Here is a 27,457-nt window from a genome sequence, read left to right as displayed (position 1 = left end):
GTCGTGCTGCAGCAAATCTTTCTGTTTTTTCCCCTCCCTTCATCAGCACCACAGATGACTGGAAGGTGAAGCCCTATTTCCCAGTGTCTAGAGTTTCACGGCTGACAAAGAATCTCGGCTTTCTCGTGCGTATCGGGAGCCGTTTAACGGAGCTGAGGAATTTCCCCAATTCCCAACCCGGCGCACGGGCAAGCAGGGGAGGCGCAGAGGAGGGCGGAGAGCGCCTGGGAATGTGCCGCAGAGCTCCTGCATGTGCACGAAGGCAGAAAGAGAGTCGGTTACGGTCCACGAGGCTGGATACCGCAGCACTGAGGTATTCACTAAGCAGGGCCATGTTGAAGCCACATGAGCTCCACATTGTTCCCCTCCCCTCTTTATGAGTTCTGGCGGCGTTGAGGGAAGTTTCACAGAGGGAAGGTTTACATTAGCTTTACATTAAATCTGATCAGGGCCTCTGGAGAGCCACATGACAGCACCAAACTGGCTTTAATTAGAGAATCAGCTTTAATGTGTTGCAGCATGTGAGAAATCTATACGCTTACACTCGTAAAGATGCACAGAAACGAAGCCGCAATGTTCGTTGATAGAAAAATCTGCAGCTTATTTGATTTCTTTCAATGTTTAAGTCATTTTGCATGAAAAAAACACACAAATTTACTGTTTTTCTTTGGTTTAATTTGGTTAGTATGTCGGTGAAATTAATTCTTTTGTTTTGGACTTTTAGTTAAAAAAGGAGAGTCTTTGATGGCGTTGGTAGGGACCAAACATGGAGCTAAAAGAGAGTGAACGTCTGACTTAAATTCATAATTTAGCCAGAAACTCAACTTTAAATTGATTGTATTGAAGCTGCAATGACACAATGTTAAACTCTCTTTCTCATAAGTTGCATATTCCATTGTTACCTACATTGTCTTCTAAACACAACTGGACAGGTGCGTTGGGGGTGAAAGTGAGGCCGCCCTCGTTCCCTCTTTGTCTGCGAGCGGTCCGTCAGCTTGTGTCTGTTTTTCCAGGAAACCATGAAATTGACTTTCTTCCTGTTGGGAAGCAATACTGCAAGGGAGGAAATCATAGCGGCTCCGTGTTGTGTCTCACTGGTCTGTGGGAAGGGACAAACAGGGGCGCCTGTGGTGCTCGTTCAAGAGCCTCAGGATATGATAGGCGGGGTTATGAGTGTAACCGTGTGCACTGATTTGGAATTATATAGAAGTACAGATGACTCAGTAAGCTCCTCTTAAACTCTCTGTTTTTATTGTTGTTAGGTTAAAGCTAGCATGGTTAAAACAATTACCTACTTTATTTTATTATCCACTAATATCCACTAGTGCTGTCAAAATCGGCTACGTTTGATTTTTCCTTCTAAAGACCCACAAAGGTTATATGGCAATATGTCCACGAGGGCATCCCAACACATCGAGGGACAAAATTACTTGCAAAGATTTAAACATAATGCTTTTTAAAATATGAACACAGACTTCCTGTTTGCAAAATAAACAGATAAAATAATTCAGCTAAGGTAGAACAGACATTCAGCGCTCTGAGCGACATAAACATGTTTTTTTGTGCTCGGGGTGATAAGCTCTCTCTCTCTCTCTCCGGCCGGCAAAGGATTTGAATTCCCCGCCATCATTACCACACGCCACATGGTTGTTGTTCTAGCTGGACAAAAGTTAATTAGTAACGTATCATAATAGAAAGTGGCGTTGTGTGCGTTCAAAGATTCTACGTAACCAAGAGAGTGCGTGCACGGACATACGAGAACACAGGGCAGCCGCGAGAGCTCGGGAGACAGCCGTGGTAGTGCTGACGAATATTAATTATAATATCCAAATATCCGTTTTTTTATTACAAGTCCAGTCCATCAAACACACCAGGTTTAGTTCTCAAGTCTCTCCCTCTGGGCAGGACACGCTCTAGTTGTGCGGTGAGAAACTATCCGTCATGTTGTATTTCAGAAAGTCGGTATATTTGCTCAGCAGCAACGGCCCCGAGCCAGTCAGCTGTCAGCGGCAGGTCTGCTGCGTTTGACTGTCCTGCACTTTTAGACCGTTTACTCGAGTCTTTATGGGGACATAAAGTTCTGCTAATGCACCCGTAAAAGGCCGCTCTCGTCCTTTTTAATAACAGAGTGCGGGGCAGAGTCATGGGGAACAAAAGGGTAACTCTTTTAGTCACCCTCATTCTCAGGCTGGTGTGAAAGTCTCGTCGACTTCTCGTCCACAGAGATCATAAAAGTTTAACATTCAGAGGGGCTGCTTTCAGAATTCCCACTCTACACAGATCAATTATAAGATACAGTTGATCGTGATTAAGGTAGTACCAGCTGTCATCAACCCACAGGTATAAAACTACAGCTTCCAGCATGGAAGTTTACCGTACACCACCTGCTCAGTGCAATAAACAGGAGGGAGCCAAAGTTACTCAGTAGCTGGTGAAGACATCCAAACATAAGTCAAGGAGACCAGATGTTTTCCCTCACAAGCTCAAACCCATGTTGTTATTATTGGACCTGCATTAGAAAGCATGTACGGGATGCTCTGCCATGTTTCCTGTTGATCATCCGAGAGGCACAAAAAAAGACATCTGTTAGTCAGAGCTTTTTCTGCCTCAAACCAAAATGTGCTTCTCCATAAGTTCACCTTATCCGGGGTTCTCAGCCCCCGGGCCGTTTTAATTCAGACTTGAAACAAAGAATATGCTCTTTAAAAACTCTTTAAACATCTGTGCAGTGAAGTCGTAAGGATTCAGCTTTCATTTGGGGAACAGCTTTTCTTTGGGGATTGTTTAGCGCTGCGATAAATACACATGTGGTGCACTTGTGAGCATTTGAGATTTAGTCAACAATGGAGCTCTGTGGTTGAGAAGAATAAGCTATATCAGGCCTTTGCTATTTACTTTATAGTACGATTAATACGCTGTTGCTTTTGGGCCTTTCATGGGATTTGGTTAGTGTCAGACAAATACACAATACCAACTTTCATAGCGGTCCACCTTCAGTTTCAGGAAGGCTGTGTAGAGAACAGTGCAGCAGCCCCTGGACGTTAGAGCAGGAAACCCCTCCTATGGATCGGCCTGAGCCCTGTGGAATGCGGCGTATGCCTTTCTATGTCAGACGGACGTTTGTTTGGGAACAGGAGACGATATGAATCTGAGCTGAACGCAGCCACATGCTCAGCTTGTGCTCGGGTCGTTGAAAGGGGGAGGTGGGGGGGCTTTCACCTACAGAGGCAATGTGACCTAATCCTGCAGGAGCAGCGAGGGAATGAAAGGAGCGGGATTATATCTCCTCAGAATATTGTACAATGCGGAGCCTCGGGAGTGAATGCATCTTAAAGAAATCATGTTGACACACATTTCTGTACAGCTGTCGTTGTGCGTTTACTTTGTGGAGCGTGACTTGTGTAGAAGTTATCTCAAGACACTTTACATACAGAGCAGGTCTCGAACATATTCTGGACGAAATTGATGCCAAAATAGCCCCCGTGACGGGCGCTGCCATCTTGCGCTGGTGATGTCATTTGGAGCCAGAGCTGCGCTGTAGAGATCGGCGCGTGGAGCTTGCACGCCGGAGTATGTAACAGCAGAACAGTCAATGACTGTAGTGATTGTTTTAGTTACATCTCCTCTCGCCGTTCCTCCTGTACTCATCCAGAACAGATCGGCTGCAGGAGCCAACAGAGCTGTCAATCATCTTTTTACAGCATCAAATAACTAATTAAGAATAAACTTGTCAGAAAAATGAACACTTGGATGTTAATCAGCATGATAAGAACTAACTATAAAGACAGAAACCATGTTTGAGAAACATTTATTTGGTGTGTGTTTTGATTTTATAGTTTGACTCATGTCCCATCTGTTAACATGGAGGAGGCGGGCTTTATGACCTATACTGCAGCCAGTCAGCAGGGGGCGATAGAGATGTTTTGGCTTCACTTTAAGGGAGCTGTCATGTCGTCCATCTTTTTATACAGTCTATGCAGAGACCCAACAGACTCATTGGCGGACGGCCATCTGCCTCGACTGGAAGGGCCGAGAAGGGAGAGGAAGAAAGAGAGATGGATAGTAGACGTACAGACTTGCATTAAAAATAATAATAGATGCCAATAATAATGAAAGACATGATTAATATTTGCAACATCCTAATGTAGCAGTCGGAGTCAAGCACGTCAGGAGCAGCAGGCGGTTTGCAACAATGATCCACATGAACCTGCAAGACAAGACAGAGGACAAACTCCTATGAAGATGCAAAGATAGTAAATTGTATTCATAAATACATTAAAGGGAGGAACAGCTGCAAGGGGTATCTACAGGTGTACATGGATAGGTAGGGTGATGACTTATAGCTGCATGTTTGACACTTTCAGTTCATATTCTGCCAAAAGCAGAGACTCGTGCGGTTAAACGACGAGGCGACATCGAGGGAAGCAGACAGTAAATTTCAACCCCAGAGACTATCTCTCCTTCTTTATCGCAGTCGCACTCGTTCACATTTCCTCTCTCGTCTTCCTCTGTTTCTCTCCTAACCGCCCACACACACACGTGCACACAGCGACTGTTACCCACCACAACTCAGCTGGAGCAGCTCCAGACCCTTAAGGGCTCAGGGAGAGTTTGATTTGTGTTGACTTCCTGCAGGAACTCCCCCTCTCCTCAGCCCCGCGGCTCAAAGACTATCAATTAGTTCCTTATTATGATCCCTGGGAGGGCAATAAAAGTTAGAGTGGGTTCAAAGAGCACAAAGGCGCACACACACACTTAGCTTTTTTTGGCCTTGTTGTTAGAGTTACAGTTGGGCATCCTCTCTTAAAAGTCCTGCAGGAGGCTTTTACTTCCTGTTCTTCCTTTTTTTTACTTTTCCCAAACAACGTCCGTCCTGCTGCCAATGTGTTCAGTCATCAGCAGGTGTTAGTGGGACAAGCTGAATGTGCTCCTGCTGTCGGGTTTCTTTCTGTCTCTAATAACAACAGCGACACGGATCCAGCTGTTATTCATACTTCTTCCATGAAGGCTGCAGCTGTTGGCGCTCGGCGCTGCGTGAATTCAGAGAAGCCAATTTGTCTCTCCATATAGCTGTCGAATTCTTCCGGACTCTTCTCTTTCTGTCACAACCTCTTTTGCTCGCCACGTGTCCAAGCACCAGGGAGACTCTACCAGTGGTAGTTGGAGAAGTAATTTGGAGGTTCTTCTTCAAATTATATCCCCAACTTAAAAAAACAGGAAGTCTCCAGGATAATTAAATGATGCTGTATGTTCATAATATGCCCATTAATTTAAAGTGTTTCAGAGACGATGGGTTGAATTTTTCACCCTGACTTTGTGCAGACTTTTCCCTGCCAGCCCTCCTCGTAAAGTGTCCGCAAGAAGTCGCTGTGAGCCGACGTGTGAATGCAGCGGGTTATAAGCGAGTGGGCGGAGTGGTGGCGCTTATATCATGCGACTGGTAAGAAAACAGAAGAGCGGCACGTAACGGGACGATTGAAAACATCCGAGGATGAAGAGGAAGGATCATTAACAAAACGCTAGCAGCAAAGATGTTTGCAAATTGGAGAGATGAAGAAATTTGGTCCCACTATTCGATAGGGAAAATCTTGCACTGTGAGGGATAGACTCCGCCGGGGACAGCCCTACACACGGGTCTGTATGTGACTGAGTGAGTGATGTAGAGAGAGAGAGAGAGTTGCGATCATGGAGCATGTTGGACCTCCACTGATGCGACTCTCTGTCTACACGGCTTTGGATACTTTGTTCGGGGAGTAGGGGGGGCTGCTCCTCCGCTGCTCGTCCGCTGTCCTCACCTACGTCCACAGCGTGCACCTGCTTTCAAACACGTCATCATCGGCCTCATGAGGACAGTCCTTGTAACACATTGCCCACGAAAGCACCTGTAGCTCGGCCCGCTGTAACTCGGCCCGCTGTAGCTCCACCTCAGCACACTCCGCCTCTCTCTCCCCCCTTTTCTTCTTCGTGTCCCTCCAGCTTTATTAGGACAGCCCTGATACCCCTCTCAGCCCACCTCCTCTTCTCTGCTGCTTCTAAGTGTCCTCTCTGTTGTGCGGTGATAAAGTTCAGGTCAGGAGGGAGGCAGTGGGAGGAAGAAGAAGAGAGCGGAGTTTGGTTTGAGGACAGCAGAGTGAAGCAGATCCTGCCAGCAACTGTTGCTCTATTGACCGTGTGTATGGATCTGCGGCAGGCCAAGTGGAAGAGATAAAGCGAAAGCCAGCGGGCCGATCGGCCACCTAACAGGACTTTGTTAATTAGGGATTAACAGGCTCTTTCTCTGTCTCCCTCTCACACACACACACTCTCTTATTATTGAGTTCTCGCACAGATGCAGATATTTGTTTACCTGGTTGTGATAATGAGATCTGATTTCTTTCACAGGACAGAGAAAAGCAGACAATACGCTCTCACAGCTTGCATAGAAAGAAGCCTAATTATTGTGAAAGCTGAGAGCTGGAGAGTCCAAATGTGTCGCTAAAAAGAGGCTGTAGTAAACTGGAGCTGCACCTGGTGATGGTGTTCCTGTTGATTATTTAGTCAACGTATCGTCTTCAAATTGCTTGTTTTGCACATTTTTAGCAACACACACTCACTGGCTTTCAGTGTTACAATGTCGCAATTTCATTTAGCCGACACTTTTGTCCGAAGCGACGTACATCTGAGATTTAATACGACACAAGACGGAAGAATAACTGATATCTAATAAGGGCGGCGTGTCGGCCAGTAGAAGACGTCCGTGACGGCTGCTCTCGTGCATCCTCGCCTATCGCTCCTCAGAACTCGCTCCTCCGAGCAGCAATAAGAGCTTTGAGACGGTCCTCAATATGGCGGGTCCGGAGCTACTCCCGAGGAGCGAGGAAATATCAAACAAGAGACTTGAGCTCCAGCCTCTAGCTGGCGACTTAGAGCCCCGTTGTGATGGGAGTACCAGGTGCCTTTCAAGCTACGTCCTAGCTAGCTTAGCTTGGTTTATAACAAAGGCCTTCTATAAGGCAGCTTCAAGCTGATATAAGGGCAATTCAAATGTTTGAGACATTGTATGTATGTATTATCTCTCTATATCAGCTTCCATTGGACAAACGTTAAAGCCACTCCCACAATATCTTTTGAATGAACTTCCTCTGCTGCTCTTGTGCGGCTAGCTTGCTAGATTATCCTGTAGAAAAGGGAGAGTGTGTTCACGTAGGCAGCTACGTTAGCACACAGGCAGGTGAGCGACCCTACCATTTTATGAGGAGCTGCAGTTGCTGGACTTATTTCTCCTTTTTTTCAGAGCACTGATTTATTGATTGTCTTCTGGATGCTGAAGAAAGTTTCGACTATTTGACAAAAAGTGCTCCTAAGATAAACTGCCTACCCCAAGTGTGTTCGAGGTCCTTATTTGTGTCTTTTAAAACCTTGTGGACGGCTAGCTGTCGTTCTTATCTAACTCTCAACAGGAAGGCTACTATCGCGGTGACTTCTTCCTGCAAGGAAACTAGAGCGACAGAACGTTTGCTCGATAGATGAGTCAAAGGATAAATCAGTTGTAGTTTAATCTCTCTTAGTTGAGCGCTCGTACCACTTCCCCAGAGTCAATTTGTAAGCTGAAATAATGTGTAACAAAAAAGTGGCGGGTTAAATTAAATATTGAGGCGTGTCTGTAGATATTCCTATTAAATATAGATGCCTGTATGGTGTATAACAATGCTTGGATAGCAGAGAGGGATGCTGTTGAGCTCCTCTCTAAGCTCCGTGCAGTCCTGAGGTAGACTTAAGGAAATGCTTAAGAAGCAGAGACGGCAGCAGACTGATGAAGGAGGATCTGAGAGGCAGTCTGTCTGCGAGCCTCTGTGCACTTGTTCCCCCTATTTTTTTTTCCTCCCTCCCTCTGAAGTCTCTCTATGATGTGCGTCTGTGTATTCGTCTCACGCCTTTCAGATGTGAGAGCTGGATAAGGGGTTGTGTGTGTGTGTGTGTGTCTGCGCTGGCACATATGTGTGTCCCATGGGCGCTTTCATGGACACGCAGATGTTCAAGTGTGTGTGTGTGTGTGTGTGTGTGTGTGCATTCCTTTGAGGAAAACTATTTCCCCTGGCCTGGCTCGGAGTTGAGCTAATATTTGTTGTGTTAGAAGTGAGAGCGGTGTGTACACAGGAGGAAGTCAGGAGCCCAGGGTTACTTCAGATGACTCCATTTTCCTCCATGAATCCCCTTCATCCATCTCCGTACAGAAAGGAGGGAGAGATGCAAATACTCCACTGTCACACTCGTACTGTAAGGAAGATCTAGTGCCTTTTAAAGCCCCGCGAGGCATGTACATGCTGCTTTTGACAGGCTTTTAACAGAGCAACCTCCAGGCAGCAGGATTGTCTACAGCAGCGGGTGACTTCCCTCCTCCTCTCTCTCTCTCTTTCCTCCCCTTTTATGTCTATTTTATCTCCTTTCAATCCCCCTCTCTCTGCCTCTTCTGTCGTCCTTGTTTCGTCCAGTCCTGCTCTGCAATTCCTTATGTCCTCTCCAGGTTTACGGGTCAAACAGACACAGCGTTGAGGCTTCCCTCCTGCTGGCTTATGAGTTCATTAGCAGGCAGAGATGCCAGTAGCGGCAGCTCTTCTCACAGCTAATAGACGGCATACATCGCTAGCTGCTAGCTCATTATGGCAGCTCGCCCTCCTTCTTGTTCACATCCCCTTCCTCCCGCTCTCTCCGTCTCTTCCCCTTTCACCGTCTCCTGCACGGATGATGTCGGATCCGCTTGTTAAGGTGTCCAAATGAGGCTGTCTTTGTGTGTGAGTGTCAGTGAAAATGTGTCCTTGAGTGTGACTGTGCATGGGACCAGTGATTCACCCTAATGATGAGCGGAGTTCCAGCAAGGCCAGGCCAAAGCCCATTGTAACAAGAGTATCGTTAAGAATAGAGTCTTAAAGAGGGGGTATCATGCTGTTTCACATTTTAAGACATCATTTCACAGAGTTGGATGTCCAGTCTAAACGTGGGTGAAGTTTCAAATCTGTAGGTAAAAGTATGTTAAACTAATCGCCTGCTTTTCTACACTCTGCACTTTGTGACATCACGGCTTCGGAGAGCTGGCCAATCAGAAGACAGTAGGCTTGTAGGGGCGGGGTTTCTTAAAGGGACAGAGCTGACTGAGTCGTTTCAGGCCGAGGCTGTATGAGGGCCTGCACAGAGCACCAGTGTGAGAAATATGTGAGGTTTTTTAACGGCAAGTTATGCTAAGCTACTCCACAGGTATCACAGAGTGAAATATGATGCTTGAAATTAGCGTAATACCCCTTTAACCTCTATCATGTGGTCTTTGTTGATGATTTTATGGGTTAAAACGATGCAGATATACAGTCACTGTTCTTAATTGACTATATAACTTAACAGCTGCTTCTTTAGGACACATGGTATAATTACAGAATAATAGTAAATGCCAGGTCATAGTTTAACTGCAGTATCCATCTGAAGTCAGTTACTTTGATCCAGCAGTTTGTTGACTTCTTTTACTCTTGTACTGCTCTCCCATCGAAATTAGCCGGGATGACCTGCTTATAGATGCTAATAGTCTCTTTTCCCATTGCCAGTGAAGTATACTCCTGTCGGTCTCTTTTCTGCTGCGTCACCGTCTGATGTCACAAACACGCCGGAGACAGGGTTAGTAAACAGTGAAGATGTTACGGTGGTTAGGTCCTTATTGTATCTATTACTCATTCAGTCTGTTTATCAAACTCGGTGCCGACAAATTTGGAACGATGTTCGAGCGCTGCTCGGACGGAGACGGGCGCAATTTGTAGCTGAGATGACGAGGAGTCATAGAAGTTACCGACGGAGCATAGCATCGCGCCGGAAAGGGGGCGGAGATTACGTTTGGGTTTTGTGCTCCCATTAATGCCGATGCGATAGTTATCCAGGTCTGAGCCGGGTGTTAGTGGGTTTCTTCACCAGTGTTATGTCTTATTTCTTCTTTCGGATTTTACACTGTCTCCGTTTAAGAACCAAACGATCAGTGACGGAGCCGCTTAAAGATGAGAGAGTTGCTTTCAAAGATGGCAAGAAGCTGCTTCAGTGGAGCGATGTTTCAGATAATGCTGACATGATGCAATACGATCGAGCAAATCCAGTTTGATCCAAGAGTTAAAATCGGTTGACCAACCCAGAACCTTGACAGACAGTGTTACATTGTGTTTTGGCAAATGTAAAGTGAGTTAAACTTTTGATTTGAAGTCATAAATGTCTCTATAAACTTGACCCAAGCGATGTATGGCCGCGGTCAAGGCCTGCTTAGATACTAGTAACACCAGGCAGAGTACATTTCATGTGTTGTCGTACCATTGACCTACTTTCTTTTCCTCTCTGTTGCTGCACATAAAGCCAACATGTCACTCTGAGAAAGTGTTCCTTTGTGTACCCGCTGCACTCCCGACTGTTACTCAGCAGCATTTATGTCGGCCTCCTCCTCCCTCCGCCGCGCTGCTCCAAGGCCTCTTCTTTCCGCACATGGTCTTTTTTTAGCCCGCTGCAAGGTGTACGGCTCGAGCCTGAAGAATGACACTTGTCAAAGCAGGACTGGGGGAAAGTTAAGCTTCATTTTGAAGAGCAGCTGAGTGTGACTGAGTGCGCCTTGATGCATTTCATTCCCAGGAGACTGTCTTGTTTTTGATACCGGTTTTCGTAGAGGAAGTTTTTAGAGCCTCTTCTACGTTGCTGTTTGTTTTTTAGACACAGAGGCATTCACTGTGGGCTGTTATTGATTACCATGTCTGATAAAGTTTGGTTTAAATGTGAGCATACAAAGGAAATAACTGTTCTAACTTCCAACTGCATGACCTCCTCGCCAACTATATACAACAATTTCTGGGCTAAATAAAGCAGAAAAAGTTGGACTTCTGCGTTCCGCATCCGTTAGCTAACTGCTTTATCGGTGTCCACTCTGCTTTCCTTGTCTGGGATTGATGTCTGGTTCAGCTCAGAGTCTGAGATAAGCCCTGAAAGCAGACTACCTGTAAATGTCACTGGGTTGTTTATCAGGACGTCTGTGTCTGTGCACACACACATGTGCGATAGGGAAAGACAGCTTTATCAAGTTTATACTGTGTACACCAGCAGACACACACGTGCTGCTTCTTACTATCTGTGTGTCCCTGTGAGTCAGATAAAGCGAGTGAAGTTTATCGGGGTCAAACAGTCCGTTTCCTCCTCTCAGATCTGCACTGATACGTTGTTGCCGCGCAGCTTGTTCAGTTAAAAAGGTCTTTTGCGAAAGCTTTTTTCCAAAGCGGAGAAACATGAAGATACAGAAGGAGTCAGAGGACTTGTGTACCTGTGAGTCAGAAATAAACTCGGCCTCTGAACGCTCGCGTATCTCGGTGCTCATCTGAAAGGGAACATAGCCCTCGGTTGGATTTGGCCTCGCTGTCGTTGCTGAAGGAAGGCTCCTCTGACATTTGGGTTCAAACACTTAGAGGAGAAGATTCCACTTTCATGTCTCAGTTAGCTTAGCTTAGCACAAAGGTGGAAAACAGCCAGACTGACTTTAGTAACAAATTCCACGTAACAGCACCTCTTAACCTGACTATTTTAAACAGCAAACTTGTGTTTTTGTTATTTATACCTTAAAAAATAGCTCGTTTTGATCGTGAGCTCGAGAGGTGCTGGTTTGAAGCCTGTGCAATAGAGCCAGACTAACTCGTTCCTCTTGTCTCCAGCCTTTATGCTAAGTGAAGCTAACCAGCTGTTAGCTGTACCCCTATATTTACCCTATATTTATTGGCAAAACAGCACATTTCGCTGAATTTCTACCTCATTTTTTTCAAAGGTTAATAGCATCTCTGACCTCCTTTCTGCCCGTCTGATCAACATGCTGAAGCTCTTTTTGAGTGATGCTTTCAAAGGACTTTTGTTCCAGTGCTTTTTACTTGAATTTGATTGTATACCTTGAATTTATTTAGCAATTTGAATTATTTTGATAAGATACTTAATTTGAAAAGCAAAAGAGATATTGTATAGAGCTAATTAATTAACATATTCATATTGATTATTTGTCTTTTGTAAACAAAAAATCACAGGCTATAGCTTCAATAATGTGAATATCTTCAGTTTTGTAAGTATTTTTAAGATCGTAAACTGAATATCTTTGGGTTGTAAACTAAAGGTCAAACATAACAAGACATTTAAAGACATGACAATGGGACTCTGTGAGCTTGTGATGGCCATTTTTTTGGCCCACTATTTTCTCACATTCTATCCATAAAATAGAATAATCACTAATTGTTTGTTGTGTTACTTTTATCGTGTCTTGAGCACTTCGTGGTTAAAGACTAAGGGTGGGAATTGCAGGGTAACTCATGATACGATGCGCGATACGTGGCCCACGTTAACGATATTATCGCAATACAGCGATTCTGCGATAACTGATAGATCATATAACGATACATCCCGATATCTAATGAAGTTCTTTAGCCAATTAATTTCCGTTAATGTTACCCTCATCGATGTCATAAGTCCCACCACGAGGAATCAAAAAGCAGTCGAGCAGTAGTAGTAGAGTCAGGACGACGATACATTACCGTATCAATATTTTGTCCCACTCCTATTAAAGACAGACAAAAAATAATATAACATCACTATATCTATTATTCATCCATTTATGCATCAAACAAGGCAGGTGAAAGTGTATCTCTCTAAAGTGGAAATCAAAGCCACTTCCTGCATTTCTTCACACGTTGTCATGCATGTCTGTGTGGTGTCATTTTATATGCTCAATTGCTCTCTCTAATGTGTGTATGTAAAACCGATGAATCAATGAATGCTTGCATACATTTGTAAAACATGTCCAGTCATGCGTGTGTGTGTGTGTGTGTGTGTGTGTGTGTGGCCTCTATCTCATTAGTGGCCTTTGTCACAGTTTGATCTGTGGCCTGCCTCCTTTTGGTTCATTGTGCTCACATTGCCAATACATAAAGACCCGCGGACCCCATGCACCGATGAATCGGTCCGCCGGCTGTTGCAGCCGAGGGTGAGGGGATGGGGGGGGGGTCGTGTTTGGAGGAGAAGAAGGCAAGAAAGGTTAAGATAAAGTTGCTTTGAACAAATTCTCCCTTTGATCAGACGGCTCGGCGGTGAAAGGCCTTTCTCTGAGAAGTCAGAAGCAGTTGAGAGAGGCGAGATGGAGATACGCATTGTTCTGTTTCATCTCGCCTCTGTCTTTCTTTCTCTTTCACGCTGTTGTAAGCTGTGTGTGCGCCCTGCCTCTTTGTTATGGAGAGTGCCAGGCCTCTCTTTCATCAAGCCACACAAACACACACATATGCATATACAATGACTTGAAAGCACTGCTGAACACACTCATTGTCAGACACACAGAGAGTAATTGGAAATGCTATGAGATGAAGCAGGGATGTAACTACAAGATGACACTTTATCTGTCCTGGCTTTTATTGCTTAAAGGATTTGTTGTTTCATTGATTACCTGAAAAGAAAATGTACTCCATAAAAGATTCATTTATAGAGCTTGACTGATATTGGATCTTTATGACAGATACCGATATCACTACCAATATGCAGCCGATAGTGTTTTCATTGATATGATTATGCAAAGGTACTCAGAAGGACATATATCTTTTATTGATGTATACTAGGGATAGACCAATTATCGGCCGGGCCGATTATCGGCGCCGATATTCGGCATTTTGACGCATATCGGCATTGGCTTTTTTTTTTTTTTAATCCGACGGCCGATAATTGTTCATTTCTTTGCAAATTTTATTTAACTTTGTTTTATTTACTTTATAAAACTTCAGGAAGTTATTTATTAGTTTATTTAAATGTTCAGTTAACTTTATAAGAGATGCTGCTGACCCTGGGAACTCCCTGCGCTTTTTGTTTGTTTGTTTAATAAACATATGCTTAAAGGCATTTAAACAAAGTTAAGTGTTGGAGTTTGTTTTCAAAATTTTGACGCCAATATTTTCACTTTTACTGCAAATGAATATCGGCTCCAAATATCGGTTATCAGCCTTCTTGACTACTAATAATCAGTATCGTCCCTGAAAAAAACATATCGGTCTATCTCTAATGTATACAACATCATTGTACATTGTCAACCAATTCTAGTGTGGACTTCTTACTGCTTACCTTTTCTGCATCGGCTGCAAACAGTCCTGAATGTTGTAACCTATTGAGCTAAAGGGTGGTGCATGGCAAACCTAAGTGATGAAACCATTTCTAAATCACCTAAAGTATTGTTTTCTGCATTATGTGTTCTTTAAAAACCATTTAGTTGTTGTTTTTTTTTTGCATGTGTTGATATAAAGTCATTGGCCTATATCGGCAGATAATATCGGTCAACTGATTTATCAGTCGGACATTGGTGATTTATCAACCAAATGTTGCACATGCTTGTTCCAGCCTCTGAAAAATACAGATTTGCTGCTTTTAAGTGTTTTATATCATCGTACGTTGTCTTTATTTGGGTTTTGTATTTAAGGTCAGACAAAACAAGCAACCTGAAGATACTACTTTTATCTGCGCTTGAAATTGTGATGGGAATATTTACTCTGATTCTGACTTCATTCAGCCTAGAGAAAAATATCAGCCCGGATAAAGATAAACAGCACATGGAAAATAGAACCCACTGCTCACACCAACATAAAAGCAGCTAATGTTATGAGATCATACACTGAACAAAAGTAGTAATTTAAAGGCTATTCAGTAATGAAAACATCCATACAAAGTCTGTACAAAAAAAAGGTAATGGAAGATTATTTCACATTGTCCATTTTCTTAGCTTTCTCACAGCATGCCTATTCTTCACTGTTAATAAAATAACTCTTATTTCCTGCCGGGTAAATTGATTATTTCTTCTAGTTCAGCTTCATTCAGCCTCGACTTTATCGGTACAATCGGAGCAGACGTGGAGCTGTAGAAAGCAGCTTAATGGGTTGGGATGAGATATTGTGGGGACTCTGTTGTGCTCATTATATCTGAAGCAGGACTATCAGGGTAGAAGAGGCCGTACAGCTGACCGTATTGGTGAATGGTTGTTGCCATGGATGCTTTTGTAGCAATTCCAGTCAAACACTCAACCCAACATATAATAGAACCGTACAGACGCTTGTATATCAGCTGTAGTGTCCTGCATACATCCGACTCTGCAAACCACTTAGTGTGAAAGCTCCGTTTTCTTATCTTATTTCTCGTTAAAATCTGGACTCGCACACCATGTGAGGGGCTGCTTTTTAAACAAACAGGCTCTGTTAAACTGGGGGTCCTTTTCAGCCAATTACTCCATTAAGCCAGAACACAAACATTCCCACCACTCGGGCCTGTCGTCCGGACAACGGTGCTGTGGGAGGAGCTACATGTTCTGATTGGACAGTCACCTGTGCTGCTGGGCTTCATTTAAGTCGTAGAATGGGGATTGTTTTAAGCCTCTAGTCTACAGCAGTGTGGTTTCATGGGTGGCCATGTTGATCTGTTGGTCTGTCCAGAGCAAAATATCTCAACAAGTATATTGGCGTGAAATGTTGTCCAACCATGCATGCTCCCCCCAAGCATAAGCCTCTAATGACTCTGGTGATCCCCTGACTTTTCTGCTAGTGCCACCATGAAGCTGGCATTGTGTTGATTTGGTGAAATGTCTCGACAAACACAGGGTGGTTTGTCATGAAATTTGGCACAGTCATTCACAATACCGAGAGGATAAATCCCAGAGATTTTGTCGATCCTCTGACTTTTGCTTCATAGTGAAAGCACAAAGTTTACATTGTATTAATTTAGCAAAGATTTCTCAAAAACTACAAAATAGATTCCAATGAAATTTGGTACAAATATCCTTTATGCCACTAGGATGAACTCTACTGACTTTGGTGATCCTCTGACTTTTTATGTAGCGCCACCTGCCAGCCAAAGCTTTAAAGCATTAAAGCTCCTGTGAGGAACTTTGGGTTTGTGTTGATTTTGGCGCCCCCTGTGGACAAAGCCGTACCTCTTCTCTCTTTCCTGATTTTGTCCTGTACATGCTTAATGGTTGTTTTTAACAAAACATCTCATCCTGCTTTCTTTAAACACTCATGTATCACTCTGAATCTTTGCAGTAGAAAATGTAAACAAAGGCAGCGTGCAGTCAAACACTTCCTGTGACACCGACCCCCCCGCTAGCAGAAATAACTATATAGAAATAATCAATCTTGTTGCTGATGGTCTGGTTTGCTTTTGTAGCTCATATAGAGTCATCAGAATTAATTTCAGCCTGTTTCATAACCAACAAAAAAACTCCTCATAGTAGCTTTAATTCCATGAAATATCTCGACATCTACCAAATTCAGTTTTCCAACAAAATGTATCTCTATTTCTTGACGTTTTCTTAAGCGCCACCAGACAGCTGACACTTTTGATATGTAGTAAAATTACTCAAAATCTACTGAATACTTTTTCCTGTAAGTCTGGTGATCCCTTAACCAGTTTTCATCAGGTCAAAAACTAATTTGGCAACAAGCAAACTGCAAAATCAGCTTCAACTCTACTTTGGTTTATTCCTACCTAGCAAACATCATCATGCTGAGATGCTAAACCAACATGCTGAACATGATTACACCTGCCAATGTCAGCAGGGTAGTACTGTCATTGCGAGCACGTTGGCATGCTCAAGTTAGCATTTAGCTCTGAGCTTCGCTCTGCATAAGTGCAGCCTCACAGAACCGACTCTGTCCTGTCTGAGAGGAAGCTCTTCCAGCTCCGATGTTAAACACAGGGTGACGTGTTGATACTAGCCATCTCTTAGACACACACTCAGCTAAACATTTGTGTCTGCACCGGGCACTAATTCTTACTTTATAGCAGCTACAAGAGACAGATTGTTATCTAGACTGTCTCCACTGCACATGGCTGTTGCAGGATTGGCAAATTTAGCAAAGATTTGTGCTGTTTACAATGAACTAATGATATGAGCTTTGAATTGCCACCCAGGAGGATTTTATGTTTGCCAATTAAAGGAATAATCGCCCACTGAAGTGTGGATCTCAGAGCAAAGAGGCTGTGTTAAATGATTTAAAGGCTCGAGCAGAAACTAAATATTCACACAGTGAATGCGTGCCGTGTGGAAGCAGAGAAAGATCCGCGCGTTATTGATTTAATCGGGTGCGGAGTGAAACATTTTCTCATTAAAATGAGAACGTGTAATAATAACGCAGACTTACGTCCTCACCGCCTCGTTATCTTGTTGTCTTGCAGATAGCAGACGCAGCTAAGACTTCCTCTCAGGCTGATGACTTGTACCTGGATGACATGGGCTCAGGAGGCTACTACCCTGAAGACGATGACGACTTTAACTCAGGGTCTGGCTCAGGTAAGACACACACGCACACACTCGCACACTTGCAAGCTCAGCAGACAATTACACAGAAGCGTGATGACATTAATTTTCACCTGTGCTGCGGGTAAGAACACTGAGTTATTTCATCTTCCACCGGCAGGCTGACGTTGTGCCTTCACTTTCTCCCTCTTCTATTTATTACTCTCTGTTCTTTTCCCCTCTCTTCAGCCTTTGCTTTTCCCTACCCCTTCTTTCTTTCTTTCTCTCTCTCACTCGATTTGAATTGAGATTGCCTTGTCACCCAGACTGCCGTGGGCAAGTGTGCGTATTTTACATGTCTTTTTTATTACCTCCTCTCCTGCACTCGCTTTAAGCACCATTACAATTCTCATTCCTTTGTCGGGGTAACTGTTCTTTCTGAGAGAGTTGTACAACTGCAGTGAGAGAAGGTCACACCAGGTCAAAGGAGACAGGACTGTGATCAATAGCCCTTCCAATACTGTATAGGTGGCCTATTACTCTGCTCTGCCACTCTGTATTCTTCATCACATTCAACCTATAAATAATACATTACAATTAAATCTATAGTGTGAAGTTAAGTAAGACAAACTATAGAGCTGAGGGCATCAAATATTAATAACATGCATTTAACTTATTTGCACATGAACACAACATATTTATATGTCTTGAAATATTGTCCTGGAGGCGTTTTACACGCTGCCTTTTTATGTAGAGACATTATTTACCTGTGACTCGTTTTTACCCCAGGTGGAGGTGAAGAGGTGGTGGAGGAAACAATGACTGTCAGTACGGTTTATATCGAGCCCAAAGCAGCAGAACCCACCCAGGACTCCACCAAAGATTTCACCCCCAGGGTGGAGACAGCCACGGTCAGAGAAATAGCCAGGGAGTTCACACCCAGGAAACCACTCAGAACAGAGGTAAGAAGAACGGCCCGACTGGTTGATTTGATTTTAATGCTAATATTGATATTTACAATTTACAGTGTTTAAAAATAGAGAAATATCTGATTATTTAGATTTTCTTTGCACAACCCATAACGGAAATATTTTGCAAAACTTGCTTACATTTTTTAGAAAATTCTTTCCAAAATTTTTTTATTTGTCAAGTGCCTAAAAGAACGACAATGATCTAGATAGGACATTGACTTAAACTGTTTTAGGTTTAAGATGGCCAAAGGTTTGACAAAAAAAATAGAACAAAATTTGGCGAAACGTTTTGACTGTTTGAAATCGAAGCAATTTTGGAAAATACACTAATTTAGTGTCTTACTGAGAGTTCGTTTAGGAGATCCACAACACTCCATTAGTAACATAAAAGTCATGCCAGGAGATAGATAGTTAGCTTAGCTTAGCATCAAAGCCGAAAGCAAGGAGACATAGCTAGGTCAGAAAGAAGCCACTGTCCAAACAAAAAAGTAGTCCCCGCACAGAACCTCCTTAACTTTGAATAAGTTTTTGTTTGGATTACACTAACAAGATATAATGTGTTAATTTGTGAGCTTTAGTGTGTTGCTAGGTAGATTTTCTTAGCTAGCAGGACCCACCCTGCTTCTCGTCTTTCTGCTAGGCTACGTTTAGCTAAACATCTTTTGGCTTTTATATCATATTTTAGCTGCAAGATATGAGAGTTTAATCAATCAATCAACCTCTGTAATTCTTCTGTAAGTCAGTAAGCATACTTCCCAAAATGTTCCCAAAAACGTATCTTAAATGCCCTGATGTATTTTTGCCTCATCTGTGGCGATCTGAGCTGTCCAAAATCACAACTTTCAGAGCAAAGGTTTAATATAGTTAAGTGCTAAAAGGATGTTAAAGTGTATGAAACTATTACGAAAGCCTGTGTTTTGTTAGTAACCAGGTTTATTGTTAAATGATGACATCATGCACCTTAAAGTTATTTATCATGGCGGCTCATTAGTAACTATCATCGCTGACCCAGCAGAGAGCAACCCGGGGCCTCAGTGTGTCTCTAGATGACCCAGATGTCACCAAATCCCCCGTAATACCAGGAGCTGTGAGGTTGCTTTCAGGATAAAGATCAAGTGCTCACATCATTTCTCGATGTTTTCGCTCCATTGCAAATTATGGAGGATTACATCTCTTTAGGACATAATCACATATTCTGGAACCGTCCTCGATCTCACGTCTGCACTGCACTCTTACTGTGCTGGACGGGACGCTGCATCTGTTTGGGATTAGTCTTAAAGGTCTCTACGCCCATAAGCCAAGCATACCTGGCCCCATTCCATTTTTTTTCTCCTTCGCCTTAGCCAAATTCACTGGCCTGGTTCCATTTTGGTCCTTTGTTCCCTACTCTAGTGTTATTGGAAAAAGGCGAGGAGACAAGGGCCCGCGTCCATTCCAGATACTTTGTTTCTTTTCCTAGATTCAACTCCCAGAAAAACCTCATGGTCACTAGCTCTGTTTTCATTTCCTGGGCCTTGCACTAATCTTTTTGGGCAATCTGGACTTGTTCCATTTTCTCCTCTGGCCGGCCTCTATAAGTTTCAATGGCCAGATTCCTTTTTGTTCCCTGTTCTCCTCCTTTGAATAGACGTTCTGTCTAAGTGGACTTAAAGAACATGAAGAATAATTCTACACTTTTAATCTAAGAGCTAGCATAGAGACCTGCTGCATGTTCGTGTGTTGATTGTGAAGCTATAGAGCCAGCAGCGAATTAGCTTAGCTTAGCATAGTGTGGGTAACAACAAAGGGTACAAAGATCCGCCTAACAGCACCTCTAAAGCTCACTAATCGAATTATATCTCAGTTGTTTGTATCTTGTTTGCTGTGCAGTGACATCATGGAGCGTTGTCCTCTCCGTGAGTTAATCAGATAACCAGCAGAGATTTGAGGAAGTCACTGCACCCCGCCAAAAAATAATCCTTTGTAAAAGCACAAATTGTCATTTTTACGCATCAGTTTTTCCAAACTAATTTAAAAATGTGTGAATAATTGTGCTTTGGAGTTGCTGGTTGGCAGATGTTGTTACCTTTAGACAGATCCTCACTGTTTCCCGCTTTTATGCTAAGCTAAGCTATCCATCTGCTGACTGTAATTTCCTTTAAAACAGACTTGAATTTGAGCGGTAGCAATAAAGTATATATTTCCCAAAGGTCAGTCCTTTTATTTGATATTAACAGCCGCAATCCTACCAGGAAGAAATTTAAGGATTATGCCAGAACGACCCGAATGAACCCGAGTCCTCTAAACACACACAGACACGAAATATTGCAGGTAAGAATGTGAGCGTCAGTTTTGCAATAAAGCAACTAATATTCTCTCTTCTCCTTCTCTTTCCTCCTTCAGGCACCTTTGCTAGTTACGGAGGACACGCAGAGGAACCAGCTGACTAGTACGACTAGTGCCCCCGGCTCACCTCAGGAGGCTGTTGAGGTCCGCACTGAAAACCTCTTCCAGAGGACAGAAGTGCTGGCAGGTATGTGTCACAAAACGCAACGACAGCAGACTTAAATACACGCTGAACATTAATAACGTCGCTCCATTTTAAGCTTTAAATTTGGTACGTTTATATATCTGTACATTCGTTGGATGGTGCAGGAGCTTTTCCGTCTTTCCTGTGAATCTGAGCACAGATGGGATGAGGGATATTTTAAAGGAATAGTTCCACATTTAGCTTATCTTAGCTTAGCTTAGCTTAGCACAAAGACTGGAATCAGGGACGTTGCTAGCATGGCTCTGTCTGAAGGTAATTGTTGATTAGTGAGCTTTAGAGGTGTTGAAAGGTGTAACCTTTTGACAGAGACAGCCTAGCTTATTCCACCTGTTTACACTATTTGTGCTAAGCTAAGCTATCCCTTTCTTGCTTCGTATAGGGAGTGGTATGAATCTTTTTATCCATCTCTCATCAAGGAAGCCTCTGTCTCAAGATATCAAACCTTTCTCTTCGTATTTTAGTGCGTAATGAAAGAAGCTGTCAGTGCGACGCTCCTCTAAAGAAGCCTTTGAAGCGTTTTGGGAGTGTTGATTTAATTTAACGTCTAAATTCTCATTTGCTCAAACATGTCTGCATATTTCTGAGGTCTTCAATCTCAGAAAATATGTTCCATAATGTCTCCCACCTGATCCACGTCTCAAAATAACGACTTTTAATAAACTCCATCTGCTTCCCTCGCTGGGACCTTGCAGAGTTCACAGCATTGTGGGTGTTTCAAGTGTCTGCTGCTCACTTTGAATACATGAAAGAGGGTGGAAGGGAAATTATCGGACTGGAAATCAGTGTTCTCTCTGATGCCGCCTCTCTTTCCCGGCGTGTCTGAGGCGAACATTGATTGGCACCTCACTTTTACTTTGTTGTGATATCCATCTGGTGTTGGCAGTATACAGAAACAACTTCAATAAGGACAAACCAGGACAGCTTTAGTTAGAGAGGAACTCGGCTTACATCTCTCTGCTGCTGATATTCTCGCTTCGTCGTTTGCGCATTGTTCTTGGATTGAGATTAAAATAAAGAGCGTTCCCAGGAAAAATTAGGCCGCAGAAAATGTAAATATATCTACTAAAGCAGCTTCTCATTCAGCCACGTGAACTTTTCCCCTCCTCTGCCTCGTTCTCTTTCCCCTTCTCCTCGATTATAACCATTAATCTTCATCTCCCGTATGACTTCTATAAAAATAATTGGCCATAATCTAATTTTCATTTATTCACTCTGTATTACGTTACCGCTTCTCGGAGCTTAGCAGCGGGGGTGTGTGCCAGCGTTTTCACCCATGGGGCCGTGGGGCCAGTCGACATGTGGAAACCTTAAGTGGAGCAGAGGCCCGATTGTAGCACCAGGAGAGAGCCTAAACAGATTAGGAAGCTATAAAGAACCTCATACAGGCATAATTGGGAGGCAGAATGAAATAAGCCCATGTGGCGTGTTATGAGCATTAGTGAGGGTCAAAGCTGGAGGATTCTTAACACAGCCTGGGTGGATTTTATTAAGTTTCCCCTTCATGTTTCACCACTTTTGGCCTCTTAGTTCACAACATGTCCTTTAAAGAGAGTTTGACCTTCAATATTTCACCCTCTGTCTCTTTGAGGGCTGCGCAACCTTTGTTCAGGGCGGCGTGCCGAGTCCTTCTGGATATCTCCCAGACATTTCATCATCGCAGTTTAGTCATCCAAATTTTAAAAGGAAGAATGCTGAAAATTTCTTCCAACAACACATTTTATGAGAGGATCGCTGGCTGAGCTGTCCTACTTCCTGGAGGTCTATATCAACACCTCAACACTCCGACACTTGCCTTCATTCACACACCTGCCTGCAATTATCTGGAGCCTGCACATAAACAAAGGCTCCACCCACTTTTTTAGTCTAATACAAAACAATCAAAAGTGTCTCATGTTAAGATTAAACAACATAAAAACCACATTTTGGCTCCAACAGCCTCTTTAGCATAGTGTGTACAGGAACAATCAGACAAGTGTAGGTGCATAATTGTTGGGTAGCAACAAGGTTCTTTGGCGAGCCCGCTGCTGCCTTGGTGTTCAGGCACATCAGGAAATATGGATGAAAGAGTAGCAGGCCAAAGTTCCCAATTATAACCAAAACAGAAACAAATGTAATTCCCTGTGGAGTGACTGCCTCAACATGGCTGAGCATTGTGTCTGTTGCTTATCCCGTGTGAAAGAGGTGAAATGTCGGCTGGACAGGGACAGGGTTTTTGACTTGCATTGTTCCATTTTGGGGTCAATTATCAATGGGTCTTTGAGCTTGATCAATAGCAGGGACCTTTAGCTACAGTAGATATGTCTGCTTCTGCTGCTCTCTTATGATTCCTCAATGTTTTAAGAGTGCGGTAGTCGCTACCCATTTAAAGGGGCCACATCTTTTAAATGGATATTCTCATATTCTTACATTTTTGGGTGCTAATTGTTCACAGTGAAAAAGTGAAAACTGCATAATTTAAATGTTAAAAAGGTCGCCTCTGAATCGGGCCGTTCAGAATAGCTGCAGGTTTCTACGTAGAAACTCGCTTTCCCTGAAATCGACCAAACGTCATTCACCGTCATTCACCGTCATTCACCTCAGGCTGCCGTCTTGCACTCGCTTGTAGTCAAGTCGTTTTCGAGTCAAGATTTCAACTTACCATTCTGATAACTGTCGATTCTGGCTCGTACATATAAGGCCGAATAGTGCAGTTACTCCAAATACTGTCAGCCAATCGTGGGGTCTGACCTATGAATGGCAAAGTGGCTTGTTCGTTTCAGGAGGAAGGAGAGGCTCTGAAAAATAATTAAATTATGTTTAAAATTTTTAAAACGAAACACACTTCCTCAACATGATTCAAAAACACATTAGAATAATAGAACATTGATTGCATAGATAAAATATGTCCAATTTAAGACCTCTGATGTGGACACACTACAATAAAAAGAGCTGTACACTGGTACTGAAAAGTACTGTGTCATATCTTATTGTAAAAACACTTCGTTATATTATGTATTCAGTGTACTGGGCATTTTCAAGTCCCTAGCACACATGGACTCACAGCAGAAGACACCAAAAATACTTTTGCAGTCTTAAAAATATTTGTCAACTTCTTGGATAACGATGCTAACTATTTTCTCTTGACTTTGAAGTCTACAAACAATCTGCTGCCAAACTGATCCCACTCCTGAAACTCAAGTTATTTATCATCCAGCTGAAGAGCTCATCAGAGATGAGATGGTTTGGTGTTCGTGTCTGTCGCTGTCGATGAGACTCATCAGCCAGTTCACGAAGCGCATAAAGGATTAGGTTGAAGCCACGCTGGACTGGTTGTTGTTTGTTTGTGCCTATTGGATTTATTCATCCAGCTGTTAAGTAATAGAACCAATACCATCAGCTTCTTCTTCTTAAGCCCCAGTATACAAGACACTGATTGGAATACAGAGCGTGTCGAATCAGCCGTGCTTGGGACAACACGGAGCATCAGAGCCTTAATATCCTTTAAATGGAGGGCTAACTTTTAAGCTCACACACAGGACACTCTTTGGAGGAGATGAAATTAGCCGGAGAAGATCTTTGACTTTGTATCTCGAGACAAATCGAGGGTTTGTGCATTGACAGGAAGTAGGCTGCTAAAAAGTGGTTTCTGTCGGCTCATTCTCTGTCGGGATAAAAAGTACATGCTGATTTGACCCTCACCTTTTCTCTCCGTCTCTTCCTCTCTCAGCTGTTATCGCAGGCGGCGTCATCGGCTTTCTGTTCGCCATCTTCCTCATCCTCCTCCTGGTTTACCGCATGAGGAAGAAGGACGAGGGCAGCTACGACCTGGGAGAGAGGAAACCCTCCGGCGCCGCCTATCAGAAGGCCCCGACCAAGGAGTTCTACGCATAAAGCCCCGCCCCCTCCCGTCATCAGAACGACACATCGCGAGTGACTGTAGAAAAGCAACAGTCGATGACAGCAGCAAACCTGTTCACACAACAACGATTAAGGAAAACTAGCATAAAGGAAAGCTTTTGCATAGAGTATTGTAATTAAGACCTTTTCTTTCTTTCTTTTTTAAAAAAAATGAAAACCAAGCATTTCTCATTTTATGGCGAATCTCAGTGTATTTAAACATTTTGTGTATTATTTGAAAAAGGCAGAAAACATTGAAAAACAGGATCTGTAAAGGCGAGGAAACGAATCGCATCTGTCTTCTGTCAGAGGAGCTGTTTTTAGTCGCTGACTACTTTTAACTGTAGCAGTCTGTTATTTGTAAAGAAAAAAAATTTAAAGTGGAAATAATTGAATATAATTATTCTGTATCAATCCTACTTTCTTTTTTCTTTTTATTTTGTCCTAGCATGTCTGATGTTGATCTCTAAAAGGTGTATAACATTAATTTATCTTTTCTCTGATGTTAAAAAAAATGCCTTTGTAGTTTTGATGAAGCTCTTTTGTCTTCATATTAACGCTGTTAACGGTCAATGTAAATGTTCTCCCTTCAGGTTACAATGTTTATTATTTGCTCTCACATCCGTTTTTTTGTTTTTGGTCAGACGTGAGCGTTTCATGATGTCTTGTTTATTTGTTTGTTTCTTTTTTTTTTTTCGACAGCGTTTTTAATTTCAGGTCTTTAAAAGATAAAACTACGCGTGTCAGGGCTCGAGAAGAATCACAAGTCTCGCTTCTGTTAATGTCTCGCTGATCTTCTTTTTCTATTTAAACGCATTCTCGTTCGCGTTGCACATTCACTGCTTTCGCTTCCCACTGCAGCTTCGCGTGTATGTCGAGTGTTTTGGGGTGTTTTCAGCCCGTAGTCGCCTCCCTCCCCGATGTGTCCCTTGAGTTACTGACGGCACCCTCACTCTGCTAGCACCCTTCACCCTTACATCTCCTCCCCCTCGCTCTGTTTACCCTAACCCCCTTCACTCCCACCTTCTTTTTAAATCAGATTGGAGCACCGCCAGTTCAGTTGTCAACCCCCGACCAGCCTCCCCCCTCGCCCTCTGGTTCGGCTGTATGGAACCACCCGGGGAGCTCGGCGGCATTGTCTCTGTCCCGGTGTTTATCCGCTAACTAAAAGGCCTGCTTCTGCTTGGACACAAACACACCAGGCCCGGGCCAGAGTCCCCACATGCAGAGCACATACCTCTGCAGCAAACACCACCAGAAACCCCCCTCTGGAAACCCAGTTTGTCTCAGAGGGGCTGATAAACAAGGCTGCACAGAAAATGTAAGACTCGGGGTAACAGAGAGTCACGTTGAGGGCTATTGTTGTTTTTGAAGTGGTCAGCACAGGCATTTCAAAAGTGGTGAGAGTCGAGGTCGTTTACCAGGTTTAAAGCCTACACAATGTTTGTTTTGATGCCATTTTGCATCCCTAAATGAGTGTGAAAGGCCACACATGGCTGTTACAAAAAAAGACGCAGCTACATCGAATGAAAACTTAAGTTACGATTACATGACAGCACGTTACTGTCTTCTCCTGTTTTGTTTTAACCTGCTGTGAAGAGACGCATTTTGTCTGGCAGGTTTGTAAAATTGCCTTTTTCAGCTGTGTAGTAATGTGAAGTAGAAGCTGTCACATCGTCTAAACCCCTAACACTACCCCCCATGAAGTTCCTCTTGTATTATTTCATCCTGTCTGTTGTCCACTTCCACCCTCTTTCTCCCCCCTCATCTCTGTTGTCCTTTCTTGTCATAGGACGTAAGGTACTGAACTATACTGAAAAACCCAAAGACTCACAGTATTTCTACTCCCACCATCCCCCCCTCCACCATGGCCACATCATGTTGTTTCCTCATTCTCTTTCTCTTCACTCTTTAGTTCTTATTTCTCTCCATTAGAGACCTGACCTTTGAGTCCAATTGCTTATTAGTATATGAAAAGATATATAAATATATATAAATGTATATTCACAAATGTTTTAAACCTTCAAAGTGCCTACCATTTGGAAATGTACTTGCTCACGGTGAGCTTGTGGCAGGTGTGTACACATAGGAGAGGTGTGAACGACTTGACTGGCATTCTGTGAGCATGGATGACTGTAATGGTAACTTTTTTTTAGTCTTACAAAAGCTGACAGTATTGTACCTATAAGTTGAAACAACACTACTGAATAAACATTGTGGCCTAATATCCAACTGCTTCCGCCATCTTGTTTTTTTATTTTGTCAATATTAAATGATAAAATCCTGATAAAAACTTGTCACCATCAGTATAAACAAAACATCATTTAGAAATGTTGTGAAATATACAAGATTGTTACCATTCTTATCTGTCTGAATACAGCCAGGATTAGCCTAGCTTAGCATAAGGACCGGTACAAAGGACAAATGGCTGATTTGTCTCTCGCCATAGTTTCCAAAAAACAAGGTACAACATATCAATATTGTTTTAATTTCCAAGCCCTATAAGGCAAGTTTACAATCTATAGGCTAGGCTATAGCTAGGCTAAGCTAGTCAACTACCAGCTCCATCTCTTAACTTAACGGACAGACATTATCGAGTTTGAATCTGACGAGATACAACATGCACATTTGGATTCACAGGTCCTAGAAGGCAGACTTTAAATTGTTTGTACATTGGACACAGCCAGCTTCAAGTCTTTATGCTAGGTTATAGCTGAGCTTAGCTTAGCTTAGCTTTTGGACTCCTGGATCCAGCTCTTAACAGATATGAAATTGTTTCAATCTGACTTGTTACAACATGATAAT

The 27,457-nt window shown here is 43.0% G+C and overlaps 1 protein-coding gene across 1 annotated transcript in view; it reads left to right on the top strand.

Moving 5' to 3' along the window:
• Positions 1-26,879, top strand: part of sdc2 (syndecan 2) — a 56,132-nt gene extending 29,253 nt beyond the window's left edge. Inside the window, exons 2-5 of the mRNA XM_069681977.1 lie at positions 17,215-17,329; positions 18,065-18,237; positions 20,629-20,758; positions 24,483-26,879. Of these exons, the coding sequence (XP_069538078.1) occupies positions 17,215-17,329; positions 18,065-18,237; positions 20,629-20,758; positions 24,483-24,646 (582 nt within the window). The 3' untranslated portion in view covers positions 24,647-26,879. The remainder of the gene's footprint in view (positions 1-17,214; positions 17,330-18,064; positions 18,238-20,628; positions 20,759-24,482) is intronic.
• The last annotated feature ends 578 nt before the right edge of the window (positions 26,880-27,457 follow it).

This window comes from Semicossyphus pulcher, unplaced genomic scaffold (assembly GCF_022749685.1).
Source record: "Semicossyphus pulcher isolate SPU_LCO1_2020_fin unplaced genomic scaffold, fSemPul1.0.p SCAF_5, whole genome shotgun sequence".
Lineage (NCBI taxonomy): Eukaryota > Metazoa > Chordata > Actinopteri > Labriformes > Labridae > Semicossyphus > Semicossyphus pulcher.
The sequence above is the reverse complement of the archived record's forward strand: the minus strand, read 5'-3'. Positions and strand labels throughout refer to the sequence as shown.